At 48.1% G+C, this 16,971-nt stretch overlaps 1 protein-coding gene across 1 annotated transcript; it reads left to right on the top strand.

Annotated features, from left to right (window-relative positions):
• The first annotated feature begins 1,564 nt into the window (after positions 1 to 1,564).
• Positions 1,565 to 14,207, top strand: ADRA1B (adrenoceptor alpha 1B). Its single transcript, XM_023936309.2, has 2 exons — positions 1,565 to 2,875; positions 12,529 to 14,207. The coding sequence occupies exons 1-2, from the start codon at positions 1,909 to 1,911 to the stop codon at positions 13,038 to 13,040; spliced, it is 1,479 nt and encodes a 492-aa protein (XP_023792077.1). The 5' UTR covers positions 1,565 to 1,908; the 3' UTR covers positions 13,041 to 14,207.
• Positions 14,208 to 16,971: the final 2,764 nt, after the last annotated feature.

The raw sequence follows: 16,971 nt of genomic DNA, 5'->3' as shown, positions 1-16,971 counted from the left end.
CCCTCCCTTGGGCTGTGGGTGGGATTCACAATAAACTCTGCTTGGAAAAGTTACAGAGGTGGAAAAGAGGAGATGGAGCCACAGATGTGCCCAGTGCAGGAGTACAGAACAGCGTCAAGATTTTGCTGATCAGTTACAATTTTATTTTATTAGCAGTTTCTTAATTAGAAACAAACTTTATGCCATCATTGAATATTGAATAGTAATACTGAATAATGAAGAGTACAAATAAGCCAGGGATTTTTGGAACCAAGCTATTTGTCCTTAGGAGATGATTAACTCTCTAAAATGATATGTGACTCACAAAATAAACTCCAATATATTTCCTTAACGGGCAAAATGGTGACAGATCATTTTGTCCCAAAACTGCTTTTTTCACCCCGTCCCACCAAGGAATTTTTTTCTCAGATAATGCAGATTTTTACAGGTTTGCACTGCAGGTTCCTGTGGCAAACGCTGAGTTAAGATCGCGATGTTCCCCTGGTGTCACCTGGCCGGCATTGCCCTCTAGTGCTGTCCCACTGCTGTCCCCACTGCTGTCCCCACTGCTGTCCCCACTGCTGTCCCCTCTGCTATCCTCTCTGCTGTCCCCTCTGCTGTCCCCTCTGCTGTCCCCTCTGCTGTCCCCACTGCTGTTCCCACTCCTGTCCCCACTGCTGTCCCCTCTGCTGTCCCCTCTGCTGTCTCCTCTGCTGTCCCCACTGCTGTCCCCACTCCTGTCCCCACTGCTGTCCCCTCTGCTGTCCCCGCACCGCCACCGCACTGTCACAGCACCCCCACTGACAGACACCGCACGGTCCCTGCACTGTCCCCGCACCGCCACTGCCCCCGGCCCCGCAGGGACCCGGGGCCATCCCTCTGTCCCTCTGTCCCTCTGTCCCGCTGTCCTTCTGTCCCTCTGTCTGTCCCTCTGTCCCTCTGTCCCTCTGTCCCCCTGTCCCTCTGTCCCTCTGTCTCTCTGTCCCTCTGTCCTCTGTCCCCCTGTCCCCCTGTCCCCCTGTCCCTCTGTCCCCCTGTCCCTCTGTCCCTCTGTCCCCCTGTCCCTCTGTCCCTCTGTCCCCCTGTCCCCCTGTCCCTCTGTCCCTCTGTCCCCCTGTTCCTCTGTCTCTCTCTCCCTCTGTCCCTCTGTCCCTCTGTCCCTCTGTCCCTCTGTCCCTCTGTCCCCCCGTCCCCCTGTCCCCCTGTCCCTCTGTCCTCTGTCCCTCTCTCTCTTCCTCTGTCTCTCTATCCCTCTATCCCCCTGTCCCTCTGTCCCTCTGTCCCTCTGTCCCTCTGTCCCTCTGTCCCCCTGTCCCTCTGTCCCCCTGTCCCCCTGTCCCCCTGTCCCTCTGTCTCTCTGTCCCTCTGTCCCCCTGTCCCTCTGTCCCTCTGTCCCCCTGTTCCTCTGTCTCTCTCTCCCTCTGTCCCTCTGTCCCCCTGTCCCTCTGTCCCTCTGTCCCCCCGTCCCCCTGTCCCTCTGTCCCTCTGTCCCCCTGTCCCTCTGTCCCTCTGTCCCTCTGTCCCCCTGTCCCCCTGTCCCCCTGTCCCCCTGTCCCCCTGTCCCCCTGTCCCCCTGTCCCTCTGTCCCTCCGCCTCCGTGGCGCTCGGTGTCGGTGTGTGAGCCCGCCCCGCGTGTCAGGCACGGCAGCAGCACAGCAGCTCCCCCGGCTCGGGCGGGCTCTGTGCCGCTGCCGCTCGGTGCTGGCTGCTCGGTGCTCGGGGATGGAGCGGAGCGGAGCCTCCCGGCGGTGCCGGTGCCGGTTCCGGCTGCCCCGGCGGGCCCGGCCCGGCTCTCGGCGCTGGGGCTGCGGCTCCCCGGGACCGTGAACGCTCCTGCCCTGCTGCCCGCGGCTCTGCGGCCACTTCTCCCGTCCGGAGATGACTTTGAGCTGACTCGCCCAGGGACGCAACCCCAGCTTGCTATGGAGGATGATTTTTAAGATGAATACCTACCTTGGTGATAAATCCAATACATCGATACCGGGATATTTCAAAGGCTCTGCGCTAAATTACGGCAATTTTTCTGCAAACAACTCCAACGAGACGGGAAGCAACCTGGATTCACCTGCCTTGGCCACCAGCAGGGCGATCATCGTGGGGCTGATCCTCGGTGCCTTTATTCTCTTTGCTATCATCGGTAATATCCTGGTGATTCTCTCAGTGGCTTGCAACAGACATTTAAGAATCCCCACGAACTATTTCATCATTAACCTGGCCATAGCGGACCTGCTGCTGAGTTTCACCGTCCTGCCGTTCTCTGCCACGCTGGAAGTGCTTGGCTACTGGGTTTTGGGGAGGATATTCTGTGACATTTGGGCAGCAGTGGATGTGCTGTGCTGCACAGCCTCTATTTTGAGCCTGTGTGCGATTTCCATCGACAGATACATCGGGGTCCGCTACTCCCTGCAGTACCCCACGCTGGTCACCAGGAGAAGGGCGATTTTAGCTCTCCTGGCTGTCTGGGTCCTGTCCATGGTGATTTCCATCGGGCCTCTGCTGGGCTGGAAGGAGCCGGCCCCGCAGGACGACAGGGAGTGCCGGATCACCGAGGAGCCCTTCTATGCTCTCTTCTCCTCCCTGGGCTCCTTTTACATCCCTTTAATCGTCATCCTCGTCATGTACTGCCGGGTCTACATCGTGGCCAAAAGGACTACCAGGAACCTGGAAGCCGGGGTGATGAAGGAAATGTCCAACTCCAAGGAGCTGACCTTACGGATTCATTACAAGCACGAGGACTCCTTAAACAACACCAAATCCAAGGGTCACAATCCCAGGAACTCCTTAGCTTTCAAACTTCTAAAATTCTCCAGAGAAAAGAAGGCGGCCAAGACGTTGGGAATTGTGGTTGGCATGTTCATCCTGTGCTGGCTCCCCTTCTTCATTGTCCTGCCCCTGGGTGAGTTGGGAGCAGGGGGACTGCGAGGGCAGGGGTCGGGATGGCTTTGGTGGATCCTACAGAAATATCATGGGAAGGAATCAGATGGATGAGAAGGAGATACTGTTGGGAGAGCTGCAGGGAGCAGATGGAAGGAAGGGAATGAAAGGAAGGGAACTCCTGATCAGCAAAGAGTCTCACTGGAACTTTGGGCAGTGTGCAGCTGCACAAAGCTGCTCACCCAGAGTCCCCAGGGGGACAACACCTCCAGGGTTCATGTCTTAAATCCCCTTTGTGTTGTTCATTTGAATGGAATTAGGTGTCAGAAACATTATCAAAATGCTTTACCCCAAATCCTAGATGAGACCAAGAGCTGCAGCACTGCAGTGTTGGGGATTTGGGATATAACACAGGAGGATTTTGGCATTTTAAGGTGCTCAGACTGGAAATGAATTTAGTTAATTGAGAAGGGCAAAACTCCCCTGAGCTTTGGGAAGCCAGAAAGTTCTAGTTCTGAGTTCAAATATTACTGATCAAATCCCCAAACCAAAGGAGATCCCACAGACCCCCAAGGAAGGTGCTCGTTGGTGTCAGCAGTTCTTAATTCAGGTGTTTGGGACGCTGCCATGGGAGCTTTTGGCAGCCACTTTGTTCACTTTCAACTTTAAAATATTATTCAAGCGTTGACATAGTCTTAACACATTGCTCAGTGTCCCTAAAGTTGTGTGAAATGTGCTTGTATTGTTTTTAATATTAGCACCTCTGAAGGGGAATATCTCAAGATATTCAATTACTGAGCTCTCAGAAATATCTGTCCAAAATTAATTTCTCTGAGACGATCTGGCAGCCTAATTATGGAAGGAGGTGGATAAAGAAAAGGGAGAAAAAGCCTTTATTAATGTTCTGTATTTGTGTTTACTTAGTTACCCAACCAAAACATTTCTGATTGAGTGGTAAGCGAGTATTTTTAGAGATTGTTGTAGAAAACTAAACTGAGTTCAGCAGCCTGGTCCTGGTGAAGTATTATAAAACTATAATTTCTGTGTAATATCATTTAGAATCTTTACTGCTTCACCTACTGCAGGGCAACTTTGTCATCTCTAGCTTATTATACAGAATTTTAAAATCTTTATGACTCAACACTTGCATAAAGGTCATGGTAAGGATGTGAAAAATTCCAGACCGAAGGAAAACAGTGAGTAAAGTTCTCTTTGGCTACTAAAGTTTAAGTCCCTGTGCTGGCTCTTAAAGGAGGTTAATAAATATAAAACAATCAAAAACACCCAGCTGGGGATAGAAATGTGTTTCCACCATATGTAGCAGTACCAGATTTGTAGCCAGTAGGTGATGATCCCCTGATAAAGCAGATTCCCTCTTTGATTTTGAATTATTGGAGGATAAAAGCAGCTGTGAACACAGCAGCTCGTGTGTGTGGGTGGCAGGAGCCAGGACTGACACCCCTCAGCCAGCTCAGATGAGGAGCAGCCCAGAAAAACACGGACACAGGGCAGGAGCAAAGGGAGACACCAACCAGCTTCCATAAAAGTGACAGTTTTCCCTTTGAGAAGTTATTTCATATGCCCTGGGCTCTCTGGGAGGTTTAGTGAGTGGCTGCTGAACCACCTGAGGGAGAATTTATTGCTTGCCAGGATATGATTTTATCTCCTGTATAAATTGTGCAAAGACAGCAGTGGGTGACAGGCTGGAGCCTCCAGCACAGCACCGGGGCTGGCACTGGGGCTGGGGACAAGCCCAGGGCTGGGGACAAACCCAGGGCTGGAGACAAACCCAGGGCTGGGGACAAACCCAGGGCTGGGGACCAAACCCAGAGCTGGGGACAAACTCAGGGCTGGGGACCAAACCCAGAGCTGGGGACAAACCCAGGGCTGGGGACAAACCCAGGGCTGAGACAAACCCAGGGCTGGGGACCAAACCCAGAGCTGGGGACAAGCCCAGTGCTGTGACCCCAACAGCCCCAGTGTGGGGCCCTTGGCACCCCAGAGCCGAGGGCAGGAGGAGCTGCAGGGATGAGCTCTTGGCAGTGCCATAAATTCTGCTGGATCCCATTCCTGTCAGAAACCCTCTGGCTAAAGCAGGGGGGCAGAGGGTATCCACAGCATCCCATACTGGATCCAAATGCATTTCCACTGAGGGTATTTTCCCTTTGTTCTGATGACTAGGAATAGGCTGGATTTATTCCTTGTCCCTGATTTTTCTTTTTAAATTTATGATCCAGCACTGTCCAACCCCCTGTATTTTTATCTCTGTGTATCAGTGCAGAGTCAATTAGGGATGTCAGGCATGACTCAAGCATTGCTCACTAGGACAGGTGGGAAAAGTCCCTTCCCTGACATGCACAATGCAGCTGCTCTCAACTGCAGAATTCCTAAGGAGCTGTGAGCTGCACTCTTCATAGCAGGAATCTTTTGCTTTGTGTCTTGAAGACACAGAATTCAGTGAAATGCTATCAAAAACCCTTTAAAGAGCACCCAGTGGTATGAAATCAGTTCCTGGGATAGGGAAACTGTAGAATCCAAAAGGTGCTGATGTTTTCCAAGCTCTCCATTGGTTCCTGGGCTGTTCAGCTGGGACACCTCCCCTCCCTGCAAGGACAGGCTTCCTCCTCAGCTTCTCCTTCTCACACCTTCTGTTTGCCCCAGTAACCCAAATCACACCCTCACATCTGCATCGTGGCTATTTCTATTTCTCTGCTCCTTGTTTCCCTCAGTAATTCCATGACTCTGCAGGAGGGTGTTGGCAAAGCAGCTCTGGATTGCTGTGGATCCAACCACAAAACATTTGCCAAGCTGGTAAATGTTGTTTCTGCAGCACCGCAGCCCCAGGTCGGAACAAATCTGCTTAGATGTAGCAGAGTTTCCTTGGTATTCTCAGCAGTTCCATGAGTTTCCCAGGCAAAATTATTCTTCTTCCAGTCTGGCATTTCAATTTATTCCTCAGCTCCTCGTTTGATATTCCAGCCCAGAGTTACTCCATCAGGTGGCAGCGATGCCCTGGGAACAGCTGTGGTGCTAAAAGCAGGCAGATTGCTTGGAAAAATGGAAAGAAATTATAGCAACACTTCCAGAGATATTTTCAAGCAAAAATCCCAAGGAAAGCTCTGTGTCCAGTGCAGCTTGGAATTCCAGCCTTGCCAGCACAGGCACTGAGCTGCATTAAATTCTCAGCACTGAATTTCCCCCAGTCAGTTCTGGAGCTCTGAGCTGAGCTTCAGCACCTGGGGATGCAGAGCTGGGATCAGAGAGAATCCTGTGAGAAATCTGGGTTGTTCTGGTTGTATTGAATATTCTTTCCAGGCAGCAGTGGAGCTGCAGAACATCCTGGCTGCACATTTATAAAAGCTCCATGCCTGTGCAAACAGTCCCCCTGCCACTCAAAATTATTTGTGATTCAACATAAAAAATAAACTAAAGACATTCGTGTCTTTGAGACAACTTCTTGGGCCATAAATTCAGTGACTCAGCTTTGAGGAGTAAATATCTTGTTTTTTTAAAATAAATGTTTCTTTTCATCCTTTTCATACAAATTCTTCCTTAGGCAGTAGGACTACATTAAATATTCACTGGTGATAAATGATGAGTAAAAGAGATTCTTTTTATTTAAAGGCTAGAGCCCTGCAGAACTGCACTCATTAAAACTCCCTCCTTTCAATGATGGAGTGTCCAATTTTATGGCAATACCTTTGTTTAAAAAATGAATACAAAATGAAGGATTGTATATTATTTACCCCTGTAAATTGATACATCAGAGCAGAATTCCCAGTCTCCTCCCAGACATTCCCAGAGGGAAAATTCACCAGGCACTTCACCAGGGCACTTCCCCAGCCTGCTGCATAATTCCAGTGGAGATCAAAGCAGGATGCACTGCTCAGTTCAGAGCCTAAATCCCTCTGCTCAACAAACCCTGGGGTCCATCCACTGAAGAAAAATAAAACTCTCAGAACTTAACCAGCAGTGGGAGAAGGTGCCAAGAGCCCCAGGATGAAGATACACGTGGTGGGACCAACACTATGGATTAAGCTTTTGTAATCTCTCTATAAGTAATAAAAAATAACATCAAATATTCTGCATGTTGTAGGTTAGCCAACACAAAATTATTCTTAAAATAAAGTGTTATTTAAGAGCAGAATGTAGATTTTTGTTACATCAGGGCAACCTCTGAGAATTCCAAATTAAACCTCTTGGTTTCCATGGGAAACCTTCCAGGCATTAGGTCTGGTGCTGCCAGTGCCACCAGGCTCTGCTCTCTGCAGGGCTTTAGGCTTGGCTTATCTTCACCTCATTTGCCTCCTCTTCCTCTCCCTGGCCAGTCCAGCTCTCTCCAATTGGTCACCTCGAGTTAATAGTTACAGATTTCAGATAAATCCCTGAGATGTGGCAATCTGGCAGGTCAATCCTTGGCAAAGTTCAGCTGGCAGGAGACAGCAGGAACTGGACAATTAAACATCCTGAGGGCATTCACTGAGCAGCACTGAGGGTTTTGGCACGTGGGGAGCACCAGATTATTTTGGGATGATTCATTTTCCTACTGAAATAACCTCCCTTAAGCCCTGGTTTAAGCCTTTGCTTTGCAAAGGGTATCAATTTCCAGCCACTTGCAGATGTCTGGGGTTTAGGACAAAGTTGTTATCAAAGCAGGGGAAGCTGCACAAATTCCTGGGTAATTCCTCTGAAGGCTTTGGATTTGTTTGTCAAAGGAGCAAAGGGAAATCCTACAGTGGTCAGTGTCACAGAAACAAATACACCAAGCAATGCAGAAAAAAAAAATACAGAGAAATCAGCCAGTGTTGACTCTTCAGGGATGGCAGCAGCTTCTGTGTCAGAGAGATCCAAGGAAAAAAAATCAGGACTGAGCCACTGGGCAGTGAGAGGAAATCTCCCAGCTCTCGAAATCAAAGGCAGGAGGGAAGGGAGAGTGTCAGGGCAGATGTTGCTTTTAGCAGGGCAGCTGGAGATGAGGTCCTTACCCCAGAGGGGTTTGCAAACACCTGAGCATCTGCTCAGGCTGGAGGGCACAGAACAGCCCTGAGCAAAGCAACACAATTCCAGGTGGCCCTAAAGCACCTGGGGGCAGAGCTCGAGGTCTTCAGGTAAAATACTGCCAGGACCAAAGAGCCAGGAGGTTTTTCTTTACATCTTTACTAAAACAATCCTGCATGACCCACTGCAAGATTTGGAGCTGTTTTGATGGGCTTGCAGGTGAGCCCTAGGAACTGGAACGCAATAAGCATCCATCCCTGGCGGACAAGAGATAAAACCTGCACTGGAAATTCATCCAGCACCTCTGTAGCAGTGTCCAACTCCATGCTGGAGCTTTTCCTGTGGCCAAGACAGATTGGCTCAGCTGTCAGGCAGAAGCAAGGAGGAGAGAAAACACCAGAGCGTGTTCAGTAATTGCAGATATTTAAGGACAATAAATGAAATGTCAGCAGACTCAGATTAGCTTTCCTAGACTCCCTTTATCAGCTAATCCTTTGCAAAAGAAGGATAATCTTGGCTCGTGTGCTGTCTAGTCAGGAGCTGCTGGAGTCTGTGACTCTTTTGGACTAAACAATAACAACAATAATGCTGTGTTTGTGTCCCTATGCACTGTCAGCTTTAGAGACTGAACAAGATTCTGACCAAAACTGATCTTGGTTTTATCCTATTAGTCTGAGGGCAGCAGAGTTTAAACACAAGTGAGTTCTCTCGGTGGTGGAAGTCACAGAGCTGGGCTGGGCTGAGAGGTGGTGCCCAGGGCAGTAACTCTGTGTTTAAATACAAAGCACTGTCCCTTCAGAAATCAAATGTAGCTGCTGTGCCTTGCAATTGCTTGGAAATGCAAGGAGGTGTAGCAGCTCTGGGGTTTAGGAAAAGACCCCACACCTATCTGTACTCCTTGAAGTCCTGGTTTTATTTTGGCCACTCCAGATAAGTTTCTATTTCTGGAACATTTCAAAAGCTCTCAAATCTGAGTCATTGTGAATGAAGTTCATGCTGTTCTCATTGCAGTGATTTGTTCATCTGAAATACAAGGCATCTGCTACAGGTTGTCAGTCCTGGGACATAAATTCCTCACAACCAGGTCACTTTGGAGCTCTGAGCAACCTGGGATGGTGGAAGGTGTCCCTGCCCATGGCAGGGAGTGAAACTGGATGGGCTTTAAGGTCCCTTTAAACCAAAACACTCCTTGATTCCAGGATATCCATAATGCATCTATCACTGCACTGGAGAATGGCAACTGCCAGACTTGGAACCCCATCAGATTTGTATGCTACCAATTGTTACTTATAATTTAGCCAGTTTTCCTTTCATTTTCCTTATTGAGTTTGATTCTGCTTATTTTGGATGCTCTCCCTGTTTCTCTACATCATTTTTCACTGTTTTCCAGCTGTTTTCCCTGTTATCCTAATCCTCTTCTCCAGCAGCCTGCAGTGCCTCCCAGCTTGACCAGCCCTTAGTTTTATAACCATCCCCTCCACTTCATCATCTACTGTTTGTAAACATCTACTGTGTGGGGCTTTTTTCCTATATTAAATAAGTCCAGGGGAATGTAAACAAACACTGGGTGCTGGAAGAGAAGAAATCAGGAGCTGTAGAAATCCAATTAGCTCTAAAACCTTGGCACGCTGGCTTGGCTGAGCCCGTGGTGCGAAGGGCTGCAGAAAGCTTAAACAAAAGGCAACCACATCCTTTCAGCACATTCTAAACTCACAACAGCTCTGCTCAGGGGCAAATTATTGCTCCTGCAGGGAGGATTTTACTGGCTGTGCACACAGGGGATGTAACTCAGCCATCAGCAGCTTCCAGGAGTTGAATCACTGCAGGAGTCACGGAGGTTCCCAGCCTGGAAAGTCTCGTGCTGGTCACAGCACAGATCTGATCAATCATTTTCCCAGGGAAAAGTTCTATCATAGAGCAGATTCCTTGCACAGCAGTGCTCATTTCTGCACAAGCTGATTCCTGGGGGACAGATGGAGATGGGGGTTGATGTTGGTGAAGTTTCCTGTTTTCCCTCTCTCAGAACTCAGAGTACAACAATTAAACCATTCCAGAAGATTTTCCTGCTGCCCACACTGATATTTTAAGGACTCTTCCCAGGTCCACTGAAGTCCTTATGAGCCTTTTCAAAGGGTTTCAAGGACTTGCCTGACTCCAGTGGACTCTGAATTTTAATGCTCTGCCTCCATATTCTGCAGAATATCTGAGGAGAATTAATATGGCAAATTGTTTCCCACAGTTCCCTAATTTCATTGAGGAGACTTGACTGACTTTCTCTGTAATAAGCATTCATTATAAAGAATCGGTCAGAGCCTAAATTAAATTAGTTCTTCCTAAATAAAATACTTCTTAATTCCTTTTTATGATTCTTGCTCAGTGTATCTCCAAACTCAACAACTTCATCAATCCTGGGGCCTGTGGGCAAAAAACTGATCCCTCCAAACAGATCCAGCTGATTTTCTGAAATATTTCCTGTGCTCCATTCCTTGCAAAAGTCTCGTTGATGTCAGTGGTGCAGTGAGAGGGAGATCGTGGTGCTGTGATTAATAAATCACAGGGTTAGTGCCAAGAAATAAAAGTGAGCAGAAAACACACATCCCTTGGAGTGAGGCTGTTAAACATGGAACGCCAGGAGAGCAATCACTGGAGTAAGGAAATCCCTCTGGTCACCCCACCATGAATAAATCACTGAAGAGAGAACCACATGCAAATTTTCCTGGCATTTTAAAGAGCCATTTAAATCAGCACAGGGCAATATTTAACCTCTTTATCAGGCTGCAGTGGGGAGGGATTGGAGATTAGAGCAGGAAATATCACTCTGGAGTTCGAGTGTGTCCAGCAGGCTTTGCTTTAGCATTTTATCAAGGTATCAAAATAAACCCACGCTTGTCTTCTCCTGACAGGTTAATACAGCAAAATAAAAGGTATTTTGGTTAATTTTTTAAAAAATAAAAATTAAAGATCAGCATTTAGTTACAATAATAGAAAATTTTTGAAACTGAGAAATTCAGGAGTAAGTTCATGTGTGATACAGATTAAAGAAGCACAGCTCGTTTATCCACATTGGTTCCCAGTTCTTCTCTCTAGACTTTCACTCATTTCATCTGGCTTGTAAAATTCCTTAGTTATTTATTTAATTTATTTATAGCATTTTCTCTGCCCACATTTAACTTGCCTAAAAATATTTCACTTTGGTAGAGGAATGTCCTATAGATTTTCAGCTGTTACAGTATCAGAGAAAGGCAGACCTTTCAATCCACCACCGTGGATTCAAATTTACACCTGAGGAAAAAATAGAGATTCCTGAGCCACTTCATGAGGTTTGCTGGGCTTTGAGAGCTAAAAATTATTTATATTTTAAAGAAATTCCAGGAAACAATTTAAGAAATTTATCAGTACGAGCTCCAAAAAGTTCCTTGTACATTATGGTGCTTTGTAGTTGTTTTGTAAAGCCAGAGCTTCTCTTTCCCCTAAACTGAAGGGAGAGATTAGCAATTATCACCTACAAAATAAACCCTGCAAAGGTTTTGCAGCTGAGCATGGGGAAGTTTTGGTAGCATCCTCCTCATCTGGACTGCAGTTATAAACTTGGATCAGCTTTCCCTTTATACGAATGTAAAGGCTCATTCCATGGAATCACAGGAATTGTCACTGGATCTCTCACCTGAGATGTTCAGGAGATACAGTTTTGGGAGCTGCATTGATTTGCTGTATGCTGGAAATTTTTCAAATGCATTTTTTGTTTTCTCTGATGTTCGACACGTTGTGCTCTGTAATTCCTGCAGCATCCATCAGGACAGAGGCAGGATCTGCAGGAGCTGCAGGAGCTGCAGGAGCTGCAGGATCTGCAGGAGCTGCAGGAGCTGCAGGATCTGCAGGAGCTGCAGCAGCTGCAGGAGCTGCAGGAGCTGCACAGAAAAGGCTCTGGCCAAACCCTGCAGATCATTGCCAGCAGCACAGCCCTGGGGGACAGGGGCTCACCTCACAGGAGTCCTGTAATCCTAAAGTACACCAGTCATGAGGAAATCCCTTTAAACTCTCCATTTGATCCTGAGTTCCTCAGCTCCAGGGCAGAGCCAGAGCTGGCACCATTCCCAAACTCAGCCAGGATAAAATCTGGGATGTGGAGCCACAGGAGCCTTGGTGCAGGGCGTGCAGCCCAGCCCTGGCACCACACACGCTGTGCTGGCTGTGCTGGCACCCCAGAGCTGTTACCCAGGAGCAGAGGAAGTGTTCTTGCATAGCTCTGAGGCCCCAGGCACGACCTCTGCGTGGCTGGGAGATGGGAACAGAGCCCAGAATCACATCCCGCCCCTCCATGGCATCCTGACAGCCACCACTGACTCAGCTGATTTCTCAGCCCAGCAAACCCAAAACCCTCCTGAGGAAAACGTTCCTTCCCTGTCCCTGGGATCAGGAGATGTTCCTGCAGCAGGTGTGGACCTATAAACACAAGGACTGCTTCTTATTTTTTAATCTTTTAATCAGCAATGTGCTCCTTTAGCTTTCAGATGGGAAACATTTCCTTATTAGCTTTAAAAATAACATTTCAGTACCAGAACAACACTGAAAGCTACTTGCACAAAAGAGTTTTAAAACACAGATTGAGCGTGTTCCCTTCCTAAAGGCAGACAAACCCCTTATCTCAGATATTCTTTGCTTGTTTCCCCTGGACAGGATCCCTGTTTTCGGCTCTGAAACCCCCAGAAACGATCTTCAAGGTGATTTTTTGGCTTGGCTACTTCAACAGCTGCTTGAATCCCATCATCTACCCCTGCTCCAGCAAGGAGTTCAAGAGGGCTTTTATCCAGATCCTGAGATGCCAGTGCCACCGGCGCAAGCAGCTGGGCTGGTGGCCCTACAGCTACAGAAACTGGAACCGCTGCTCCTACGAACACGCCAGGAGAGATTCCCTGGAAGACAGCGGGAGCTTCCTGAGCGGCAGCCAGAGGACTTTATCCTCAGCATCACCCAGCCCCGGCTACGTGAGCAGGATCAGCCAGCCGCAGCTGGAGCTGTGCTCGCTGCAGGAGTGCGGCAACTGCAGCTCCCTGCTCAGCCCGGCTCGCCAGGGCGGCAGCCAGAGGCAGCAGTGCCAGTTCTTCACCTTCCAGCTCCTGCCTGAGCGCAACGGGCACGGCCTGGCCGTGGGCCAGGGCTCTGGGCAGGGGCCCACAGGCACACCCTGAGCGGCAGCGCTGCCTGCAGGGCAGCTCCCTGTGGAGTTCCCACCGCCCTGTGCCCTCTGGACACCAGCCTGCCCCGTGCCAGCCCCATGGAGCCACGCTCGGCTCCTCGGGACAGCTTGGGAAGGGACAGGAGGCTTCATGTCACAGCAGTGCCCAAGAGCAGGGACTGCCCGTATTCCCAGTGAATTCCCAGAGAAAATCTACTGAAGGGTGAGCAGAGGGCAGGGAGGGGGCTGCACACAGCCTGGGAAGGGCACAAGGGGTTCCTCAGGTGTCCTGGGAGAGCTGAACAGCCAGACACACCTGTATGGAGAGAGGGGGAAATGGGGTGGGCAGGGGGTTGTGCCAGGGTGGGGAGGGATGGATGGATGATGGATGGATGGATGGATGGATGGATGGATGGATGATGGATGGATGGATGGATGGATGATGGATGGATGGATGGATGGATGGATGGATGGATGGATGGATGATGGATGATGGATGGATGGATGGATGGATGATGGATGGATGATGGATGGATGGATGGATGGATGGATGGATGGATGGATGGATGGATGGATGGATAGATGGATGGATGGATGATGGATGGATGGATGATGGATGGATGGATGGATGGATGGATGGATGATGGATGGATGGATGGATGGATGGATGGATGATGGATGGATGGATGGATGATGGATGGATTGATGGATGATGGATGGATGGATGATGGATGGATGGATGATGGATGGATGATGGATGATGGATGGATGATGGATGGATGGATGGATGGATGGATGGATGGATGATGGATGGATGATGGATGGATGATGGATGGATGGATGGATGGATGGATGGATGGATGATGGATGGATGATGGATGGATGGATGGATGGATGGATGGATGGATGATGGATGGATGATGGATGGATGGATGGATGGATGGATGATGGATGGATGATGGATGGATGGATGGATGATGGATGGATGATGGATGGATGGATGATGGATGGATGGATGGATGATTGATGTATGGATGGAGCAATGAGGAATGCATAGAGGTCATTCCTCTCCAGGCTGTCCCTGGCTCTGCCCATAATTCCCGATTGTTCCCTACATCGCTGTACACTGGCACTTTAGAGATGGAAAACAATGATTAAAGTAATTTCTCAACAATTGAAACACTTGCTCCTGTTCCTGTAGGGCTGGAATTCAGCCAAGATCCCTCATCAGGATTCTCACTACAAAATAAAACACTCGTGGCCACTAAATTTGCCACTGTGGCTCCTGGGATGCAGTTGCTTCCCTCATCACCAGCACACGTAACTCCTCCATCAGGAATTAGATAAAGGAGTTCTTTCACTGGGATCTCTTAGAAAGCTGGAAAATTCCAGCAGTGGTGAGAGCTCAGAATCTCCATTTCAGCACTCCAATGAGTGTCCTGCAGACATCCAGGCTGCCAGAGGATCTGATTTCTAAAAACAACACTGCTAAACCCTTCCAAATACCTCCCAAAACAGCCCTGGTTCCTTGAGCACTCTTGGAAAGAGTCTGCACATTGAGAGGCTTCTCCTTTGCCTCTCAGGTAAGAAGAGTCAAACAACAGCAGCTTCACCTCCAGTCACAGCCTCAACACAGGGACAGGTAATAAAAATTGTATAAAATGGGAAAAAATTCTAAAAATGGGAAAAAACTCCACATGGATCTGAAGTAGGGACTACAAAGATTACAGAGGAGAAAGTCTGATATGCCACCTTAAAATATGAAACTTTTGCAAGGCCACCTGACTTGTCCAGATGAGATCTTTTCTGAATATCTTCATTTTCCCCACTGGAATCTTTTACAACCTCCACCAGGCAAAGGCAGCCCAAAGGAGGGTGCACAAATCACCCTCTTCCTTATGTCAATCCTTCATTTGATGCAAAGTTTTCCTTTAAAGGAAAAACTATTTGGGTCAGGGCACGATCATAAGGCCTTGTGGGACAAGCCAATTTTTTTATTACAGCCAAAATTAATTTGCCAAGCAGAACTTGCAGTGGCACGTGGTGGCATCTTTTTCATGCTCATTCACAGACTTCCTGATGAACCCACTCTGTGGGCAAACAAATTCACCTCTCAAAATGAATTGCTGCCATTTATCACCCAAGGTGTTCATAAAACACTGCATTTCCCCAGGTTAAGCTGCTGTGTAGAGCTTCATCCCTGAGGAAGGGCTGGTCCAGAGCCACCCAGTGGAGAGGCACAGCTGGAATGGCTCAGGGAGCTGTGTCACAGCCCAGCTGTACAGAAATTAAACCCATCAGGCTTCAGCACACTCAGCTCTCACAAAAGTGCTGCTTATTTGTGAAAAGAGTTATGGTAAAATCAATCCAGCTGAATGAGGCTGAGGCTGGAGAGCACCCTGCATCCTTTGCTCTTTGGAAATGCAGCTTCCCATTATCTTTACAAATGTGATGGGGAGAGGAGAGGTATTAGAAAGTACAGTTCCAGGCTGGAAAATGTCAAAATAGCAACTTTCTATTCAGCAGCTGAGCTCTGTACTCTGAGTTTGTGTGCTTGACTTTCACCTCAGACAAATGAGCAGAAAATTGCCCGGCACAGGAGATAATCACAGCAGTTATGGGATGGAATTACCGGTGTGCTCACATCCAGTACTGCTCATCCCACATCTAACCAGCTCATCCCACCGGGAGTACACTGAATTCTGGTTTGATTCACTCCACAAGAGATCTGCTCACCCTCTTCCCAGCTCCTCCCTGGCTCACACATTCCAGAGGGCAGGACATGGAGCACAGGGATGGTGTGTCACACAAACACCACCTGCACCTGGGGAGGGCAGAAACACTTCAGAATGTGAACCCACATCACGCTGGGTTTATGTCAACGCAACCCAGAAATGTTCCTGCCCACTGTGATTCTTTTGGGGACCAAAAGGTTGCAATTCCATCATCAGATTTAACCATCCCAGGACAACCTGTTTGTCTGCTTGGGTTGGAACCAAACTGAGAAAAGCAGGGCTGTGATGTCAATTTATGTCACTGGGACAGGGACGGGTCCCCCTGCACCCCTCTGCTTTCCTGCCTGGCTTAAAACAGAAAATGACATTACATTTTTACTCAGTTGTAATCTGTGACCTGTTTTTTTTTTTTCTCAGAATAGCTAAAACTCCATTTCCACATAAGTGGAAAGAGACAGGGAAAGGAAACCTGGGGCTGTTACTGGGAATTTCTCGTGACAAAATACATTGGCTTGGGCTGTGAAGAACATGCTCCCTGTCTGGCAATTCCCATAATCCTTATAGCACTCCAGCCAAGACACAGAGAAAAAGAAAATGGATATTCAAAATTAATAAGAATCCATCACTGCTTTTCTAATAAGTCAGCCTTAAAAGCGGATGTAGTAAAACTTTAATTTATAGCTGTGATTAAAAAGCCTTTAATTGCCTATTTCACAATTTCCTTTCAAAACGTTCTTTGGGAAGCACAATCATTTGATTCCACTGAGACTTGTGTGCAAATGTTTAATTCTGGTGAAGAGCCTGAACTTTCTGTGACCTTCAGAAAAATGGTAATTATTTTTCATTTGCTTGATTTGTTGAGCTTTGGTTTCTTCACTGTGAAGATCAAAAAAGCTGTCCCGAGAAGTAAATTTAACATATGGCCTGGAGCCTGAGGTAGTTGTGCAATATTTGTCCAGAGCTCCAGCCCTGCCTTCCCAAACCTCACCAGTTTCACACGGAAAAGAAACGGGATCTGCTTGGAAAATCCAACATCGCCACCTATGGGATTTCTGTGGCCGGGGAGAGCCGCAAATCCTCCGAGCCACTGGAATCCCTTATTTTACACGACACAAATCCAGTCTTTTAAGCAGTAAGACTTCTTGGATATCCTGGGTTCAATAATTATAATAATGAGAAGGTATTTTCCGGATTGCTGGGTTTTCTCAA

This window comes from Cyanistes caeruleus, chromosome 15 (assembly GCF_971803275.1).
Source record: "Cyanistes caeruleus chromosome 15, bCyaCae1.hap1.1, whole genome shotgun sequence".
NCBI classification, from domain to species: Eukaryota; Metazoa; Chordata; class Aves; order Passeriformes; family Paridae; genus Cyanistes; species Cyanistes caeruleus.
The sequence above is the reverse complement of the archived record's forward strand: the minus strand, read 5'-3'. Positions and strand labels throughout refer to the sequence as shown.